Source organism: Gouania willdenowi, unplaced genomic scaffold (assembly GCF_900634775.1).
Source record: "Gouania willdenowi unplaced genomic scaffold, fGouWil2.1 scaffold_82_arrow_ctg1, whole genome shotgun sequence".
Classification (NCBI taxonomy): domain Eukaryota; kingdom Metazoa; phylum Chordata; class Actinopteri; order Blenniiformes; family Gobiesocidae; genus Gouania; species Gouania willdenowi.
The window spans coordinates 304,368-325,131 of NW_021145248.1; the positions used below are offsets into that span (position 1 = coordinate 304,368).

General features: G+C 39.6%; 2 protein-coding genes across 2 annotated transcripts in view; one reads left to right on the forward strand and one right to left on the reverse strand.

The window, feature by feature from the left end:
* Positions 1-20,764, reverse strand: part of LOC114460870 (cilia- and flagella-associated protein 44-like) — a 228,515-nt gene that overhangs the window by 85,703 nt on the left and 122,048 nt on the right.
* On the forward strand, positions 14,492-16,066 carry LOC114460860 (homeodomain-interacting protein kinase 2-like). The gene is made up of 5 exons (XM_028442725.1): positions 14,492-14,569; positions 14,710-14,891; positions 15,005-15,242; positions 15,333-15,422; positions 15,602-16,066. Exons 1-5 carry the CDS (start codon positions 14,492-14,494, stop codon positions 16,064-16,066), a joined length of 1,053 nt encoding a protein of 350 aa, XP_028298526.1.

The following is a 20,764-nucleotide window of genomic DNA, read 5'->3' on the forward strand; positions in this document are numbered from 1 at the left end:
AAAAGTACACAAAACGACAACAGAAATGCACAAAATATACATAAAGGCTCCACTCAAAATAAACAAAACTTAATATTTGTACAAAAATACAAAAAATGACTCCAGAATCACATTACAATGGCAACAAAAAACAAAAATCCACAAAAAGACAACAGAAAGATACAAAATTACACTTATTGACTCCAATAAACATTACAGAAAAATACATCCAACCTTCAAACACGTACTCATTTCAGATCACTTCTTGGTATCTTTTGAATTAAAAATATCGGCTTAAATTCTGAGAGAATCCTGCAGTCTGTGCCTTTTCCTCGCCCTCTGCTCTCTTTTCTGTTTCAGGTGTCTTGATGCTGGAGATAACGGTTCCTGATCGATGGCTCACGGCACAACTAATCTGGGACACTTTGGGCTGATCAATGGTTCGCTGCTCAACTAGTCTGGGACACTTGGATGGACTATCCTTTTATCCTATTCTGTTTGTCCCTCTGTTCACTAACCCCAACCAGTAGAAGCGGATGGCTGCCACCTCTGAACCTGGTTCCGCTGGAGATTTCTTCCTATAAAAAAGAGGGAGTTTTTTCTTCCCACTGTCGCTAAATGCTTGTTCATGTGGATCTTGTTGGGTTCTTTCTTCTTTTTATTATGGACTTTATATTTTGTATGAGGTACCAAGTGTAAAAATATACTATAAAAGTTTTCGATAACACATTTTCATTATTTATCTCACTTTTCTCATATTTAGCACATTTTCCTACATTTAACACAACATTTAACCACATATATAGAGGTAAAAAAATGCACTAAATCTAAATATATAAATCTAAATATAAATGGTATATGTTATATTGGTGAAGAGGTGGGTGGGACGGTTTTGTGTGTCTCTGCTTGTGCATTGGTTGAGGTTACAATGGGCGGGGTCAATTAGCATATGAACGAAACATTTAAGTTCCACATTTAGATTTAGATTTAAACATTTAGATTTAACATTTAACATTTAGATTTAACATGAAGATTTCACATTTAGATTTAACATTTAACATTCAGATTTAACATTTAACATTCATATTTAAAATGTATATATAAAATTTAACATTTAGACTTAGATTTAACATTTAGATATAACATATAACATTTAGATTTAAAATTTAGATATAGATTTAACATTTAGATATAACATATACCATTTAGATTTAGATTTATATATTTAGAGTTTATGCTTTATTTTACCTCTATTTATGTGGTTAAATGTTGTGTTAAATGTAGGAAAATGTGCTAAATATGAGAAAAGTGATATAAATAATGTAAATGTGTTAGCTAAAACTTTTATAGTACATTTTTACACTTACCACCCAATTATTTTGCTCAGCGCTTTGAGATTATTTACTTCTATTTTGTGCTATATAAATAAAGTTGCATTGAATTGAATTTGGTCATAATTGACAACTCTACTTAAGCTCCTCCCACTACTATACTGTAGTAGTTATATTTAAAGCTGGTGTTTTTTTTTAAATGTGGGATTAAATAACACTGAATGATAATCAATGAAAGGAAGACTTTACATGTGAATATATTGGTTTAAATACATAATAGTGATGTGGCAGTCCAAATTCTAACAACATATTTCATTTAAAAGCTAGTAATACTTAATCAGAGGTGAAAATAACTGATTACAAAGTACTCACGTTATTGTAATTGAAATGCTTTTTATTGATACTTTTTTCAGTATATTTCTAAATCAGTGTTTTGACTTGTACTTACAGTACGTTTTAAAAAAAGTAATTTATTACTTTTCTGCCAACAGTTACTGAGTATTTTTTTTATTTTAAAATGATCAACAGACTTTGTAAAACTACAAAAAATGAAATGACCAGACAACAATCAAATGTATCACACCATGGTCGACCAATCAGATTAAAGGTAATGCACGGCACCAAAACAGCATTGAATGCTGGTTCTTTTCTTAGTTTCAGAGTTCATAAATGTAGTTATACTTAGAACTGGAGATTTTTTATTATTATTTTGAATTGAATTAATTTGTGTTATCTAATTTAAAAAATTTTTTTGGCAGAATATTCATTTTATACGCAGGTGCCTTTGTGTAAAAATAAATTAAGTTACAATTGCAAGATTTCATCTCTTCCTTTTTAAGTTTATGTTTACTGTATGCAAGGTAATCATGTCAAGATTTATTATGGATCAGGTCTGTGAAAGGATAGGGCACTGCATGAGTACCTCACATAATGGTCTAATTTGTGTTTTTTGCAAGGGTGGCAAAAATACTAGTCTTCAGTACTCAAGTAAAAGTATAGATACTTGAATAAAAATAACTCTGGTAAAAGTAAAAGTATTGAAGTTGCTCCCTTACTTGAGTAAAAGTAAAAAAGTACATGCTACTAAATGTACTTTACTGTAATTAAAAAGTATAACAAATGTTCCTTCAATTATAAGACAGTGTTTTTAAACCAGCAAATTCTATATTCTTTATTTTTTTTAAGAACTTGTAGAATACTGGTTTATGAAAACAAGTAAAATCTGTTACCCTTGAACATCTGGAGAATTTAGCACTCATAATGAACACAATTTGTAAATAAAATGTGTCAAGAAATAAAATGTTCAATAAAACCCAGAGCAGCTTTGAGTTTAACGTCCTTAAGAACTTGTGGAAAACTGGTACATGGACATAAATTAAATCTGTTACCCTATATGAACACCTGGAGAATTTAGCACTAATTATAGATTAAAATAAATGTGTAAATAAAATGTTTCAAGCTTCTCCTCCAGCTTCACGGTTGTTGGTTGTGGAAGATGACGTCACGATGTAAAAAGAAGCAATTGTGACGTCATCTTTAATGGTCATAAAATTAAGGCCGTAGCTATGGATACGTTAAAACCACCAATCAATAATCCTGTAATTATATATCTTTATAATCAATAATCCTGTAATTATATATCTTTATAATCAATAATCCTGTTAATAAAATACATTCTCAGTCAATCCAACTTTTTTTAAAGCCCCACAGGACAAGGACAAACAATTTCAGAACATCTGATTTTGACTTAATCTAAATCTAACAATAACAACCATGTACGTAAGCGATGATACAAATCAGATATAAATTACTAGGAAACTCAGATTAACACTAAAATGTCAGTTTGATCCAAAATGCACAAAGTCTAAATCATTAACAAATACGAATAATTATATTTTAAAAATTAAACTTATTACACATTAAACATCTCATACATACCTAATAAATCAAATAAACATACACAATAAACCACTAAATGCTAAATAATATTAATAATAATATTGCTTTAAATCACCAGTAAATAACATCTTTAACTAACTAAAATAACTGATTGTTTAATTTCTAAATGTAAAACATCTTATAATTAAAATTAATACTGTAAGATTTCAACTTTTGAAAACTGTGCATTGACATACATTTCTTCCTGCATGTACAGTGGGCCATAAAAGTATTTATTCAGCCACCAAATGTGCAAGTTGTCCCACTTAAAAAGATGAGAGAGGCCTGTAATTTTCATCATAAATATACCTCAACTATGAGAGACAAAATGAAAAAAAAAAATCAAGAAAATCACATTGTAGGATTTTTAATAAATTTATTGGTAAATCCCTGTGTAAAATAAATATTTGGTCACCTACAAACAAGCCAGATTTGTGTCTCTCACAGACCTGTAACTTCTTCTTTAAGAGGCTCCTCTGTCCTCCACTCGTTACCTGTATTAATGGCACCTGTTTGAACTGGTTATCAGTATAAAAGACACCTGTCCACAACCTCAGACAGTCACACTCCAAACTCTACTATGGCCAACACCAAAGAGCTGTCAAAGGACACCAGAAACACAATAGTAGACCTGCACCAGGCTGGGAAGACTGAATCTGTAATAGGTAAACAGCTTGGTGTGAAGAAATCAACTGTAGGAGCAATTATTAGAAAATGGAAGACATACAAGACCACTGATAATCTCCCTCAATCTGGGGCTCCACACAAGATCTCACCCTGTGGGGTCAAAATGATCACAAGAACAGTGAGCAAAAATCCCAGAACCACACGGGGGGACCTAGTGAATAACCTGCAGAGAGCTGGGACCAAAGTAACAAAGGCTACCATCAGTAACACACTACGCCACCAGGGATTCAAATCCTGCAGTGCCAGACGTGTCCTCCTGCTTAAACCAGTACATGTCCAGACCTGTCTGAAGTTTGCTAGAGAGCATTTGGATGATCCAGAAGAGGATTGGGTGAATGTCATATGGTCAGATGAAACCAAAATAGAACTTTTTGGTAAAAACTCAACTAGTCGTGTTTGGAGGAGAAAAAACACCATACCATGTGTAAAGCATGTGACAAAGGGCAGCCCTGGTGGAGTCCAACCCTCACTGGAAACCAGTTTGACTTACTGCCAGCAATGCGGACCTTTCTAATATTAAATACATTATTCATAATTTTATTTTTCTTCTCATTTGTCTTCTGTAGAATTTATTTAATCGTTTATATTTTGGCTGCACAATTAAAGTTAAAGAATAAACAAAATATAATTTGAGAAATTTGCATCCAGCAGTCATCACTGCATTTATGAATATTAGTTCTAAAAACATTTTTAATATTAGGATTTGGTACAATTTCAGTAAACAATGTTACGATTTATTTAGTAATTACTTTTCTGACGTGCAATAACTCAAAAAAAATTCTAAAAAGTTTTGTTTAAATCATATTAATTTCATATAGTTAGTAGGGGTGAGTATTGGCAATGATGTTACAATACGATACGTGTCACGATACAATGACATTGTAATATATTGAGATACTCTACCCAGTTAATATCAAAATTAAACGTAAAGATGAAAAATCAAGTTGCTGTATATGTTCATCAGAAGATATTGATCATTCAGAGGACAAAATACAGTGTTACACACTGCCATCATAAAATAAAGTGCAACAAGTTTCTTTTCACTGAAACTACTGTGTAGAAGTCTCAAAGTAACCATGACAACATAATGACGGCATTGGAACAACTGTAAGTGAGAACATTAAGGATAAAACACCCTGAGTTACTGATGATGCACAAAAATAAGAAAAAAATAATGTATCCTATTGTATCAGTTTAATCACTGATCTGAACAGATTATATGAAAATAAAATGCCTGTGCATACATAAATATTGCAGGAATTACACACTGCCATCATTAAATCATGTGCATCAAGTAACCATTGAACACATTGAAAGCATTGTAATCACTGAAATATTGCAGAAATACACAAAAATATTGATTAAATATTGTCCCCCTACAAACCTAATAGTTAGTGAAAATCTGTTTTTTTTATTTATTTTTGTTGAATTAAAAGAAGTGAAATGTTTCAGGTTCAGAATAATCCATCTTTAAATTAAATATATTTGAGTGTAGTTTTAAGAAGGTGGTCACTGGGTCCTGAAGTCACATTATTTTAAAACTAGTGTTTTTACATTAACAACTAAGCAGAAGCAGAAGCAGATAACTGGTTTCCACTGAAGGACTTTATGTTCAAATGTATGTTCCACCAATAGTCAAACTGCAGCCCAACAATGTCAGACTGACACCAACTTAGCTTTAAACCATAGCAAACTACCCTTATTAATACATTACATGAAACATTGAAACACACGCTCACAGTAAAACACAAAAATGCATAATGTGTTAAGTCCAAAACGTCCTTTCCTTACAAACAAAGAACAAAACCAATGCAAACACATTCACACCATCATGGAGAGGATCCAAGATGGCGGAGTGAGAGGACACTTATTTGCAGGCTCACAATAAATACATTGTTTATTCCTGGAATTGTGAACTTTGTGGTGCAATAACCCAAAGCCTACCAAAAAGGAACATTTTCAAAGCCTTTTGACTTTGTTAGTCATATATTGAGCGTACCGAAATGTCAGACCACGACGACAGTGTGTGTGTTCAACCTGTTGCTGTTCCATCCGTGTCCGACGGTGAGGTGGAAGACATTGAGGTAGATGAAACCTCTAAAGCAGGCAGGATAAACCTGGTCCATACTCCAATCAAAAGCCCTAAACCCAAGAAGTTGAAGGCAAGCGGCGACAAAAAGGAAGAGGAAAATTTCAACGCTACTCTTCTCCACGCAATTCAGGTGCTGACTGGGAAAGTGGATGATCAGACTGAACTGATGAAAAGCTTTGACAGACGTATTGAAGCGAATGCGGTGGCTGCAAGTGAGAACAGAAAAGAAATTGTTTAGCTTCAGAAAAAAGTTGAAGAGCTTCATATGGAAAATGTCAAGCTTAATAATGCAAGTAAGGAACAGGCTCGGTACAAAAGGAGGTGGAATCTCCGGCTGACCGGTCTCCAGGAGAAGGAAGGTGAAGACACGAGAGAGGCTGTCATCATGATTCTCACCAGAATTGTTCCAATGGTTGTGGATCGTCTGAGAGACACTGTGGATGTTGTGCACCGCCTGGGGAAGAGAAACACCGCTACTTCACCGAGCACGCTGAGGCAAATTATCATCCAGTTCTGGTTGAAAATGGTGTGGGATGAAGTGTGGAAAAAGTCCAGAGAGGCACGAGTGTGCAGCGAGATGCACATTCGTTTCAGAGAGGATTTTTCAAAAGAGGAACGGGAGGCTCGCTCCAAGCTGTGGCCCCTGGTTGTGGAGGCCAGGAAGAAAGGGAAACGAACATTCCTAAAGAAAGGGTATGCTCTGATTGACAACCAGCGTGTGGACCCTAAATGATTATCTTTGTGGGGCTTTCATTGCTCCAGTACAGGTACTCTGACTGTTTTGCACTGACGTTTTGAAGGTTTGAAATGTTTAAGGTTGTTGCAAAAACGTTATTATTGATTTGTATTATGGATATATGTGTATCTCACCCCTGCACATCACGTTCCTTGCACATTTATTCTATATTGTGAATGTTATCTTTTATGTCGTTAAATGCCAGGAGGTTCAGGAATACTGTGAAACGTAAGACAATTTTTCTTTTTGTAAAGAGCAGAAGTGTAATTTAATTTTCTTACAAGAGACTCATTCAACGGAGGAATTCAGCCGTGGAATTTAACGATGAAAATTAAATTCTTTTATGTTTGTATGGCTAAAATAAAAGAGCTCAGAACAAAAAAGTAAGTTGTTGGAGGAATGGAAACTGACTTACACCACTGACAAAGTCATCGTTGGGGGAGACTATAACCTGGCTCCTGACCTCTGGATGGACCAGTTTCCTCCAAAGGGACAATATCATAATTATGAGGAAATCATTGTTGATTTTATTTCCAAGGAAAACCTAATTGACATTTGGAGAATGAGAAACTCCAATACTTTGCAATATACTTGGGTTAATTCTGCTAACAACGGTCAACATTCAAGGATAGATTTTTGGTTAATTTCTACAAACCTAATTAATAATATGCATAAATGTGAGATAACAGCTTCACCCCTGACAGATCACTGTGCAATTACAATATGTCTCCAGCCTGATGGGCTTCAATATATACCTAACCCTTTATGGAAAATTAATAGTAGCCTTCTTGAAAGTGAGGAATTTTGTAGTGAAACTAAAAATTTGGTAAAGAAAATTATTAAATTAGAAATGACACCTTTAAGTAAATGGGAGTGGTTTAAATTCCAAATTAGAGAAACAGCCATTAGCAGAAGTAAATACATTTCTAAAGCTAAGAAACAAAAACAACAGGACATTATAAATGATATCAATAAACTATGTCATAAACTGGAGTTATCTTTAGATGAACAAGTTATATTAAATAACTTGCATAACCAACTTGATCATCTATACTTGGATAAAGCCAAAGGAGCATTTGTTTGCTCTAGAGCTCGTTGGATTGAAGAAGGTGGAAAAAATTCATCTCATTTCTTTAGTCTGGAAAAGCAAAGACAAATAAAAAAGAAAATTCATAAGCTACTTGTTAACAAGATTAGTATTGATAATCAACAACAGGTAAATGAGGAAATAAGAACATTTTATAGTGATCTGTATGGATCCAAATTTGCTGGGGATGATTGCAAATAGTTTTTTGAGGAAATTAGGGAGAAAAGAAAAACAATTGATGCAGACTTTATGCAGCATATGGAGGATGATCTTACAATTGAAGAGTTAAATATAGCAATGAAGCAAATGCCAAAAGGAAAGTCACCAGGTATTGATGGTTTAACTGTGGAATTTTATTCCTTTTTCTGGAAGATTATCAGAGAAATGCTCTTTAAGGCCTTTCAAGAATGTATTTCAACTGGACACCTGTCTTCTACTATGAAACATGGAATAATCACCTTAATCCCAAAACCCAATAAGGATAAATTATCACGACAATTGGAGGCCGATTACTCTTTTATGTAATGACTATAAATTGTTAGCACGTGTACTCTAAGAGATTAGATATGGGTTTAAACAATATAGTTGATGAATGCCAATCAGCCTTTGTAAAAGGCAGAAATATTCATAAACATACAAGGCTGATTCTTGATATGTTAGATTATAGAGATTATATTGAAACAGACAGTCCGGTGTTATTTATAGACTTTTTCAAGACATTTGACACTGTTGAACATCCCTTTTTACTGAAAACACTTCACTTCTTGGGCTTTGGAGAACAGTTCTGTAACATTGTAGAGATGCTATATACTGACATCACTAGTTCAGTCTCTCTGAATCCTGGTGTGACTCCTAGATTCGAGGTGTTACGTTGAATTCGACAGGGTTCCCCCATCTCCCCAAAACTTTTCATCCTAGCAACACAGTTATTATCAGTTCTGATCAATAACTCCAGTGATATACAGGGAATTACAATTTTTAACAAAGAGTTTAAGATAAGCCAATTTGCAGATGACACCTGTTTCTTTTTAAAGAATAAATCAATAGTGGATAAAATGCTTAGTATTATTTAATTATTCTCTAAAGCATCAGGATTGTCTCTTAATATCAAAAAATGTGAATTACTCCCTATCCACACTAGCTCTGATTCCTCTATTTCCTCAATTAGAGTTGAGACGGAAGTCAAGTATTTAGGATTGTTGATTTCTAAAAATATAGTAAAAAGGGAAGACACTAACATTACAAATAGTATAGTAGATGTGAAGAGATCATTAAGCCATTGGCTAACCAGAGACCTAACTATCTTTGGTAGAATCACTCTATCTAAAGCAGAAGGTATTTCCAAATTGATTTTTCCCTGTCATTCATTATATATTTCCTCATGAAACATTAATACAGCTAACTCTGTTATTTATCAGTTCTTATGGAGGAATAAAACACACTACATTAGAAGGTCACAACTTGTTAAGGAGTATGATAGTGGTGGTATTAAAGCCCCAGATTTTAGTCTATGATTGGCACCTTCAGACTGAACTGGATCAAATCTTGTCTTTCCCAACCAAACTCTATGTGGTTTCACATTCCAAGATCTTTATTTAAGCAAATAGGAGGCTTGGATTTTGTTTTGAAGTGTGACTTTGACGTGAACAGAATTCCTACAAAGTTGTCCGATTTCCATAAACAAGCTCTTATTTTTTCGAAGATGGTTTTTTCCCACAACTTTTCCCCTCACAATTTGACTATATGGAACAACAGAGTAATTACTATTAGCAGGAAATCAGTTTTTATCAATAATTGGTTTGAACTAGACATAGTTTTTGTGACCGACTTGATGGATAATAATGGTTCGTTTTTGAGTTATGCAGATTTCATAGGAAAATATGATTTAAATTGCTCTCAAAGAGAATTTAACAAAATAAGTAAATCAATTCCTTTATCATTAGTCCAGTTGATACACAACTATCTAATATACAACAAATCATTACCTATGTTACCAAATCTTTTAATTGGAGAATATAATTTGTTGGGAAAAAAAAATGTAACAATAGGTTGTTTAGTTACGTTCTAAAATGTAAAATATTCCATGGGTATTGCAGGGGGTTACAGCAGAGCCCTAACCTGAGGAACCCCACTACCTTAAAAAAAAGCCTATTCTAAATATACTAAGTGGCTTATTTTACCTAAAGTTAAAGAAACCCATTTCAAAATCCTAAATAATATATATCCTGTGTCAAATTTTCCTAAAAAAAGATTTAATTTTTTGGTAAATAGGGTCTATTGTAAAAATACAACCATTAAATACTATTAAAAAAGGCAAATATCAGCAGCAAAAGACAATAAAGTTTTATCTTTTTTTAATTTTTTTTTTTAAATTCAGATACTGATATGCACATTAATAGTTAGGTATGCAGTTTATCATTGTTAACCTTTTCATAAAAAAGGTCAACAGCAAAAAAATATGTTTAAAATAAAGTTTAAGGTTGCTGAATAAAATGTATTCATATAAGCGTTTTTTAATTATTTTTTAAAAACAACTTTATGTTCTGTTATGTCTCACGCTATATTATCAGACCACCTTAAGTGTTTTAATTAAAAGTTAAAAGGGTCCTCTCAGTTTAAGGTACACTCCAATTCAGTAGGTAGCGGTAGTGCACCTGCAACACTAGGTGCCACTCGCCAAAAAACAAAAAGAAGAAGAAGAAGAAAAATAACACGTCATCTGACAAAGACCAATAGCGTGGCTCGTTGCTGAGACGTGTACAAACCGCTCTTTTTACCTGGACACCTGGTGACCTCGCTCACGGACGCAGTTTTGAATTCGTACCAGCGCCATTTTAGCTGCTTGGACCACAGCATCTTTGGACTTTTTAGACATCCTGGCAGCTTTAAATTAACTCGTGAGGTGAGTACATGCGACTTCAAGTTATATCTGTTATAAAAACCCACCAGCACAGCTATGATAGATATGTTTATTAAGTTAGCATTACTGTGGTGAGGAAAGCATTGCCCGTGATTAATTTCTGTGTTTGATGTGGTTAATTTGTTAGGGATGAATTACCAAAGTACCTGAAGACATGTTGACCTGTAATTTATGTGGTAAATTAGTTCAGTCATTGTAAACTGCATAGGAATAAACCACGTTTATTTAGGTGTAATGAAGCTGACTGCTAGCAGACATGTACTAAGTATGGCACGTTTAAGGCAAATTTTCAAATTAATTTCCTCTCTCTTTACAATATTACTCTTTTGTTTTTGTGAACAGCATCAGAAGAGAGTGACAGGTGAAACTGTGTCAAGACAACAGCGGGAAAAACATGCTGAAGATGGAATAAAACCTTGGCTGGAAATATTTGGTATGTACAGTATTTTATCATTTTGACTACTTGGATGGTGATGACAGCAGTTGACCATGTCAGCAGATATGCTGACTAATGGTTGTACACTCAGGCTGAGGAGGTTGGATGGTGTGGAGGTCAGCTGGCTTGGTTCTGAATGTTCTGTCAGTGTTGTAGGGGGATATGGATTAGTGATAGACCGATACATCGGCCGATTTTTGCGTTTTTTGCGTGTATCGACATTGGCCAATGTGGGCTGCTGCGTTCGCCGATCCGCATTATTTACAGAGCAGAAATTATTTTTACTTCTTGTTCTACATCATCTGTTTTTATTATTTGTTAAATATTTTTTACTTGTTGTCGTTCTACCTCACCTTTGTTAATTTCAATAAATGTTTGTTCTTTTAAAATTGAGGCTCGTACCATCATCATTGTGTAATTTTTATGTTGTAAATTGAGGGAGCAAAAGTAGTATCGGCTCAAGAAAATCAGCAGTCCGTATCGGTCATCAGCTAAGGCTGATGGGAAAAAAATCTGTATCGACATCGGCCCTAAAAACCCATATCGGTCTATCCCTAGTATGGAATAGGGATTTACATCATGAAAATTTGCGGTTGACCTCATTTGGAGACATGATTTATTGCTCTGGTTGAGTGATGGAGTCCAGGCGAGGCATTGATGATTTTATAAAAAAGGTTTATTATAAAACTAAATAAAAAAGAGCACAAAGATGGACAAAAATTAGTGACCGCCCGGCCGGACGTCCGATGACAGAGTGGCCCACAGTTCTAACTCATCATGTATATTCCCCCTCAGTCCCCCTCCCTCCTCCCTCCAGGAGATAAAGAGGACAGGGTGGAGGTGAAAGAAGAGGGTGAAAAGAGACAGTTTCTTCTTTAGGTCAAAACAACCAGTTCTCTGGTATCTCCTGATTGTCGTGAGTGTTGGAGGTGTGTGCGTGTATGGTGTTTGTGTGTATGAATGGATGTGTATTGGGTGTGTATGTGTGACTATGTGAGTGTGTGTAGGCATGTGAGTGTGTGATGCCTTTGTGTCTGAGGGATAAGATGTGTTTTGGGAAGCTGACCTCGAGAAGAGAGCAGAAAACATGAGACAGCAGAAATGAAAAGTCTCAACTTAAAGCCTTAAAAAGAATAAGGTCTATGAGTAAATATGTTAATAAACATAACTAACAATTTTTGCCCTGACAGTTGGTAGACTGCTGCAAATGCTTAGTTTGTATCTCATAATTCTGACTTTCTGTCTCATAATTATGATTTTACTAACTAATATTTACGAGTGATTTTTTATTTTTTTCATTATGCATGGCTAAATCCAAGGGATGGGACCATATACAAAGTTTTACGACACAATATGCGATACTGGGCTCACGATAATAGAGACAATATTGTTGTAAAGAAAAAAAAGACCAAAAATAAATTGCAAGTTGAGAAATAACCCATGTTTTTGTTTCACTAACTCTGCATACTGACATATAATCAGACTATGATCTTTTAAATTTAAGTAAATATAACATAAACAAAACAATAATTACAAAATTATTGTCACTAAAACTAATGATTAATAACGCTAATGATATCAGCACTTTGGTTGTTGAATAAAAAAATTACATACATATAGATATATTTGTAAATATTTTTTTTTTTTCACTTGGGAAATTTGGCGCCCCCTGGCTGTATGGCGTCCTTAGCATTTACCTATATTGCCTATATAATGGGCTGACCCTGACCACATCCTCAACCAATCAGGAGCATGTTAAAAAAGAATCACCTTCTTAGAATCTACCGTTTCCCTGGAAACCAAGCAGTAAACAAACACTGGAGATGAAAGAGAGCTTTGACTTAGACATAGAGCAGATGCATCTTAGTCAACATTGTGAAGAAGACAGTTTTTGTGACTTTTAAAGAAGTTGAGTGTAAAATGTCCACTTTTCTGTGTTCTGATACTTCAGCTGCAGCAGGTAAAAAAGACTCAGTGAGAAACAGGGTTTTTATACTTTAGATAGGGACTTTAGACTTGAAAGTGGGTGTTAATACAGTGGTATAGAAGCAAGTAAATCTGTCTCCTCATAAAAATAGTTTCTGTATTTTATTCTCAAGATGGACAATTAGGCAATATCACATGAGAGGGAGTGTTGTTGTGCTGAAATATCAGCACTGGTGCGATTTGGTCGTAGGCATGAGTCAGCAGGTATTGATAATCACACCAGTGCTGATATTCAACACAACATCACCACCTAGAGTGTGATATTGCTTCTATACAACAATATTGCAAGTGCATTTTATTAGTTATTAGTATTATGTGACTCTGTGAGGGAAACAAGGTTGTTGCCAGGCAACACAAAAACATTTCCTAACGGACAGTTGATTAATGTCATTAAAAAATCCCAGAGCTGTTGTTGCTCTATATCAGCACTCATTGAATGTCTCTTGTCCAGTCAAATGACTAATTGTTGTATAAGTGTCATTAAGGCCCTTCCTCACAACACAATTATGTGGTCACCTTTGTTCACTACAGACACAGACACAGACTGAACTACTCAATACTGACCCTCTGTTCTTTCTTTCCACACTCACAGCAGCTGAACGTCCAGTTCTCCGCAGCAGCACTGCAGATTACTCCATCCTGGAGCGTATTGGTGAAGGCAAATTTGGGCTGGTGATGAAGTGCCAGAACCTTAAGAACAACAAGACGGTGGCTGTGAAAATCATCAAGGAGGGCAATGAAGACTATTTTGAGCATGAGGTACCTGTTTACACCTTCTAACATTTGATGGCTCAGGTTTCTCTACATCTAAACTCTATGAACAATATTTTTGTTATTAATGTGTAATCACTTTAACATGGTATTGTACTGTTCAATGCAATTTTGGGAAAACACAAACTATTTTTAAAATATCTGTATATTTTTAACCCAATATTCCATCTAGATATCATATCGATAAACATGTAAATGTTAAGCTAATAGCCATTGTCCATTTACACTTGTTTGTATAGCTTTTGTACTTATTACTTGACATGTTTGTTAATATCAACATTGAAACCAAACTTTGTTCACATTTGCACTTTTGTGATATTTGCAAATTCACAATAGAAGATTTTCTAAGACCTGTTGGAACCAGCCAAAGTATTTAACATCTAATTGTCTTTTTCTTCTGTTTTTTTTCCACAGATTTCAATGCTAAAGATAATTAGTGTCCTTGATACTGACCGTACAAATTTGCTTACATTTTACGAGCATTTTATGTACGTGGGCTACAATTGCCTGGCATTTGAACTTCTTGAGATGGACCTTTACACTCTGATGAAAAACCGAGAGTGGGAATCCCTGAGTGTGAATTATATCCGTCCAATTGCTGAGCAGGTATGGTTGGCACGCAGAACTTTAGACTTACTGCAACACCGAAACAAAAAATGACAGAATTCCTGATTTAAAACCTGAGCTCATATAACAAATGGACAATGTTTGTTCTAAACCTGTGTCTTCTGATCTCGTTTCTGCAGCTTTTGGTGGCTTTAGATGCCCTAAAAGGCCTTGGAATCACACACGCAGACATAAAACCTGACAATGTCATGGTGGTCAGTGGGAATATCCAGGAACTGAAGGTGAAATTAATCGACTTTGGTGTGGCTGTTAAAACTTCCAGCATGAAGCCTGGCCTTGATATTCAGCCTCTAGGATACAGGTAGGAGGATTTCTCCTCACATGGCTTAGCTGTGGTTAGGACAAATCTGTAATGCATTGTATTGATATGTTGGTCATAGATTCTCACTCTTATTTCACATCCTTTCTCTTCAGTGCTCCTGAAGTCTCCATTGGCCTTCCTGTCAGTGAGGCCATTGATGTGTGGGCCCTTGGTTGTTTGCTTGTATTCCTCTACATTGGAGAAAACCTCTTCTCTGTGTTCTGTGAATACCAAATGATGAAGCGTGTTTCAGAGCTCCTTGGGTTACCGAGGGACGACCAGCTTCAGGACGGGGCTTACACCAGTGTCTTCTTTCGTAAGGCCGAGGAGGGCTCAAAATGGCGACTGATGGTAGAAATTTTTTTTTTTTTTCTGGTAAACTCAAGTTCACCAAAATGTAACTTTATAAGGAATTTCATAACACTCATCTTGTTTCCCCAGACACCAGAGGAATATGAATTTCATAACTTCATCTCAACTAAGGAGGAACACTATCGTGTTAAGATCTCTACTTTGGATGATCTGGTCAATGTAAGTTTTTCATAAATGTCAATATAAAAAACATTTCAAGCAGTTTCCAAATCTAGTCATTGTCCTGATTAAATCTTGACTGTCATGAAGCTTGTGAGATATCTTGACCATAAACTACTTATCGATATGTCTGATGTGTGAGCTTATGTAATGACCAGTTTTTTGTATTTTAAATGCAGGTTCATTCAGGAGAAGAAAGTGGTGAGGTTGAGGACAGAGAAGACTTCGTGGACCTGCTGAAGCAGCTTCTCTGCTTGGATGGAAATGAAAGGATCTCTCCCTGTCAGGCTCAGTTCCATCCTTTCTTCAGAACATCCCACCTCAACCAGCAGGAGACCAACAGACACCATCAACCCTCATTACAGGCTGATGAGACCTCCTGCCATGCATCAGATGAAAAGTCTGTTCTGGATGATGCCTCTGCATCCAAGTCATCAGATAGAGACACACTGAAGTTGGCCACTGCAGAAGCTGATGGTCTCCCTCCTCTAACTGACTTGGACTTGGTGTCTGCTCCCACTCCTCATTTAAATGATGACGTTCTGGATCAGTCTTCAGATGGAGTTACCGGCTGTTTTGGTTCTTTGAAGAAGACGATTCGAAAACATTTCAAAAGAATCAAGACTTTCTTTTTCAAACGCTAAACGCTTGTTGTTGTAAACACATATAATCAATAGTTTGTTTGAAATAATTTTTTTGGATTTTCAATCATTTTTTGAAACAAATAAAACATGTAAATATGTATTAATTTGTTCATGTTCCATGTTCTTCTTCCGTGTTATAGTTTAAGAGCCTCTACATCTCATTTAATATAATAATTGACTTAAACTGGTGGTGATCAAAGAACAGGTGGAAAAACGCTAGAACCTTGATTGTTCTGATTGACTCAGATTTGACATTCAGCAGTTAGATTAAATCAAAAACAAAAACAACCTTCCACCACCTAAAGAACATCTCCATCTCCTTAAAGGTGCCGTGCACACCTCTGAGATCCCTCTCTCCCAATCCCTCCCCGCTGCTCTCTAGCCCTGCCTCCAAACTTCCCAAAGTCCCTCCCAGAGGAGCTAACAAGCTAACTTTAGTCCGACAGCAACATCACAGTAATATAACATGCTCTGTTAAAAGCATATCACTGCAGCGCTTCTTTCTCTCTATGTCAGGGGTGGACAATTGTTTTTTACATGGGGCCACATGAGAACAAGAAAATATAATGGAGGGCCGGACCAAAACTGAACTGAAATCTGCATAACATTAATTGTGTTTCTTTATATAAAGCAGTAAATAACATTGTTTTGATACGCTGGAAAGACTGGTGAGAATATATGTTACAATTGAGCAATAAAAGAGTGAAAAAAATGACATTTATTCACTAAAACTTCCCAAAACAATGGTTAACAAAATGTGAACATTTGTACAGTTTTTGATTCACTATATTTGTGACCATTTTCAGCCACATTCAGTATGACATTGTATGACATATTGGAACAATTACGTGCCTACATTTGTTGGTTAATCACATTCACACTCATTGTGTGTTTTTTTTCCAGTTCTTTTTTCTTATTAAGTGAGAGAAATCTAGTCTCTGTTGGTCTTTAACAAGTGCATCAAAGTCAGGTTGAATGTCTGAGGTGGAGATGCAAAGCACAGCTGACAGATGATCATCAGTGAGAGAGGATCTGTACCTGGACTTGTTAAACTTCATCACTGAGAATGTTTGCTCACTTATGTAGCTAGAGCCAAAGAGCACAAAAATCTTCTGAGCATGTCTCCTCATGTTTGGAAACCTCTCTTGCTTAAGAGCAGAGTAGAAATCCAGCAGTGGTTGTGACTTGAAGTGCTCTGCATCAGACTGCAGGTCAATGAGTTCCAGCTGGACATCACTTGGTGCATCATCCACATTGCAGGTAAATGGTGAGGAAATCAAGTGCATCTCACTCTCCATTGTTCTGAGATCTTCAAATCGCCTCGAAAACTTGCCATGCGGTGCTCCTAACATAGATGAGGACCTGCGGAGGTGATCATCTGATGGTGTGACTTCCTTCAGGGTTTGCATGTGAATGAGATTGTTGCTCTCCAGTGGCCTTGAAAGAAACTGTAACTTGGCCATTAAAGCCTTCACCAGGTTGTGCATTTCATGGACGAAAAGGCCCTTGCCTTGCAGTTTGGTGTTCAGTGCAGTCATCAGTGCAGTCACGTCAACAGCAAATACAAAATCTGTCAGCCATTTCTCATCTGAGATGTCTTTGCCTTTCTTCTCACAAAACTCTCGGATCTCTGCTTTCAGATCTCAGACTCTTTTTAGCACTTTGCCCAGGCTGAGCCATCAGATAGTTGTGTGATAGCTGATGTCTCCATGTTCAGTCTTGTGCTCCTCTAAAAGTGCAACAAACTGCTGTGATTCAAAGCTCGTGCCCTGATGAAGTTCAATATTTTAGTTATAACATTAATCATATGGTCAATTTTAAGCACTGACTTCCACAACACATGCTGATGTAAAATACAATGCAAAAATACCACTTTCTGATCTGCGTTGATTTCACTCACTTGTTAGATTTTGACAACCATCCGTTGTGACACCCGTCAGTCTGTCCAATTTCAGTCCCAGCGTGTCCATGCTTGCATGAACAGATCGCTCTTTGTCGTGGTCCCTTACATTGAGCGCATTGCTGCCAGCTCCTACGTAATCCCACAAACAAATACAAGTAACTGGGCTGTCACGGACATCACAGCTCTCGTCCAAAGTCAAGGAAAAAAAGTCAGAATTTGCCACTTCACGTTGCAGATGAAGCTCCAAATTTCCTGCAATGTCCTCCATCCTTCTCGTCACTGTGCGCCTGGACAGCTGGACTTGTTCAAATTGTCATGTTCTGTTTTGTTTAGTTATTCTGTTTCTTTGTTTATTCTGAGTCTTGTCTGTGTTTCAGGTGTTCCTGTTTGTGGCTCCACCTCCCAGTGATGTCTGTGTGCTTGGTGGGTGATTGAGTAGCTCCCTCATGTTTGCACCCAGGTGTGGCCCATTCCCAATCAGGCCTCCTCCACTATTTAGCTGAGTGGTTGGACACAGTATGGCGGCGGGATCATTGTATTATGTTGTCAGGTTCGTTGTCTCCCTTCGTGTGCAGTGTGTCTGGTCTTGCTCCCTGTTCCTGCTCCCCTGCTGATTTGGATTTAAGTTTGTTTGAGAATAAACATGGACTGGTTCCAAGAACGTTATGCGTCTATCCTGCCTCCATCTTTCCCTGCATTTGGGTCCATACCCACCACAGACCGTGACAGAATGATCCCGACACAAGTGGACCCAGCAGAGACAGATTTGGCTGAGATGGACATGGCCGAAAGGACTGCCTACTGGCAGAGCTACCTGCTGGAGACAAGGGAAGATCTGTTGTATGGATGGGAGGACGAGCCTGTTAGGAATCCCTACTGGGGAACTCGACTGGCTTTGGGAGGACCCCGGAGCCTACAACGAGGTAAAGGTCGGTCAAGAAGGAAGGGTCAGCCCCGCCAGTCTCCTAGCTCCCAGGCTAGCGTCCCTGTATCTCCTAGCTCCCTGGCTAGCGTCCCTGTATCTCCTAGCTCCCTGGCTAGCGTTCCTGTTTCTCTTAGCTCCCAGGCTAGCGTTCCTGTGTCTCCTAGCTCCCAGGCTAGCGTTCCTGTGTCTCCTAGCTCCCAGGCTAGCGTTCCTGTGTCTCCTAGCTCCCAGGCTAGTGTTCCTGTGTCTCCTAGCTCCCAGGCTAGCGTTCCTGTGTCTCCTAGCTCCCAGGCTAGCGTTCCTGTGTCTCCTAGCTCCCAGGCTACTAGCTCCCAGGCTAGCGTTCCTGTGTCCCCTAGCTCCCAGGCTAGCGTTCCTGTGTCCCCTAGCTCCCAGGCTAGCGTTCCTGTGTCCCCTAGCTCCCAGGCTAGCGTTCCTGTGTCCCCTAGCTCCCAGGCTAGCGTTCCTGTGTCCCCTAGCTGTCAGGCTAGCGTTCCTGTGTCCCCTAGCTGTCAGGCTAGCGTGCCAGTCCTGGCTCCACGCACCCGGCCGCCGCCTGCCCTGCCGCCAGTCCCGGCTCCACGCACCCGGCCGCCGCCTGCCCTGCCGCCAGTCCCGGCTCCACGCACCCGGCCGCCGCCTGCCCAGCCGCCAGTCCCGGCTCCCCGCACCCGGCCGCCGCCTGCCCAGCCGCCAGTCCCGGCTCCCCGCACCCGGCCGCCGCCTGCCCAGCCGCCAGTCCCGGCTCCCCGCACCAGGCCGCCGCCTGCCCAGCCGCCAGTGCCGGCTCCCCGCACCAGGCCGCCAACGTCGCCGCCAGTGCCGGCTCCCCGCACCAGGCCGCCAACGTCGCCGCCAGTGCCGGCTCCCCGCACCAGGCCGCCAACGTCGCCGCCAGTGCCGGCTCCCCGCACCAGGCCGCCAACGTCGCCGCCAGTGCCGGCTCCCCGCACCAGGCCGCCAACGTCGCCGCCAGTGCCGGCTCCCCGCACCAGGCCGCCAACGTCGCCGCCAGTGCCGGCTCCCCGCACCAGGCCGCCAACGTCGCCGCCAGTGCCGGCTCCCCGCACCAGGCCGCCAACGTCGCCGCCAGTGCCGGCTCCCCGCACCAGGCCGCCAACGTCGCCGCCAGTGCCGGCTCCCCGCACCAGGCCGCCAACGTCGCCGCCAGTGCCGGCTCCCCGCACCAGGCCGCCAACGTCGCCGCCAGTGCCGGCTCCCCGCACCAGGCCGCCAACTCCCAGCTTTCCTGTCCCGTCTTCGCCCGGCCCGCCGGAGGTCTTCCCCCCTGTCCCGTCTTCGCCCGGCCCGCCGGAGGTCTTCCCCCCTGTCCCGTCTTCGCCCGGCCCGCCGGAGGTCTTCCCCCCTGTCCCGTCTTCGCCCGGCCCGCCGGAGGTCTTCCCCCCTGTCCCGTCTTCGCCCGGCCCGCCGGAGGTCTTCCCCCCTGTCCCGTCTTCGCCCGGCCCGCCGGAGGTCTTCCCCCCTGTCCCGTCTTCGCCCGGCCCGCCGGAGGTCTTCCCCCCTGTCCCGTCTTCGCCCGGCCCGCCGGAGGTCTTTCCGCCTGCCTCGTCTGAGCCCTCTTCGCCGGAGGTCTCTCCGCCTGCCTCGTCTGAGCCCTCTTCGCCGGAGGTCTCTCCGCCTGCCTCGTCTGAGCCCTCTTCGCCGGAGGTCTGTCCGCCTGCCTCGTCTGAGCCCTCTTCGCCGGAGGTCTTCCCGTCTGCTCCACCTCATGGGAGGCCGCCGGACTTCTGGTCCCCTGCTTCGCCGGCTCCGCCTCATGGGAGGCCGCCGGACTCCTGGTACCCTGCCTCGCCGGCTCCGCCTCATGGGAGGCCGCCGGACTCCTGGTCCCCTGCCTCGCCGGCTCCGC

What these genes read in the sequence shown, in the direction of transcription:
- LOC114460860 (XM_028442725.1), top strand. Translation starts at nt 14,492, where the DNA reads ATGGACCTTTACACTCTGATGAAAAACCGAGAGTGGGAATCCCTGAGT. An exon ending in TCCGTCCAATTGCTGAGCAG is followed by an intron (nt 14,570 to 14,709) that starts GTATGGTTGGCA and finishes TCGTTTCTGCAG; the next exon opens with CTTTTGGTGGCTTTAGATGC. An exon ending in CTTTGGATGATCTGGTCAAT is followed by an intron (nt 15,423 to 15,601) that starts GTAAGTTTTTCA and finishes TTTTAAATGCAG; the next exon opens with GTTCATTCAGGAGAAGAAAG.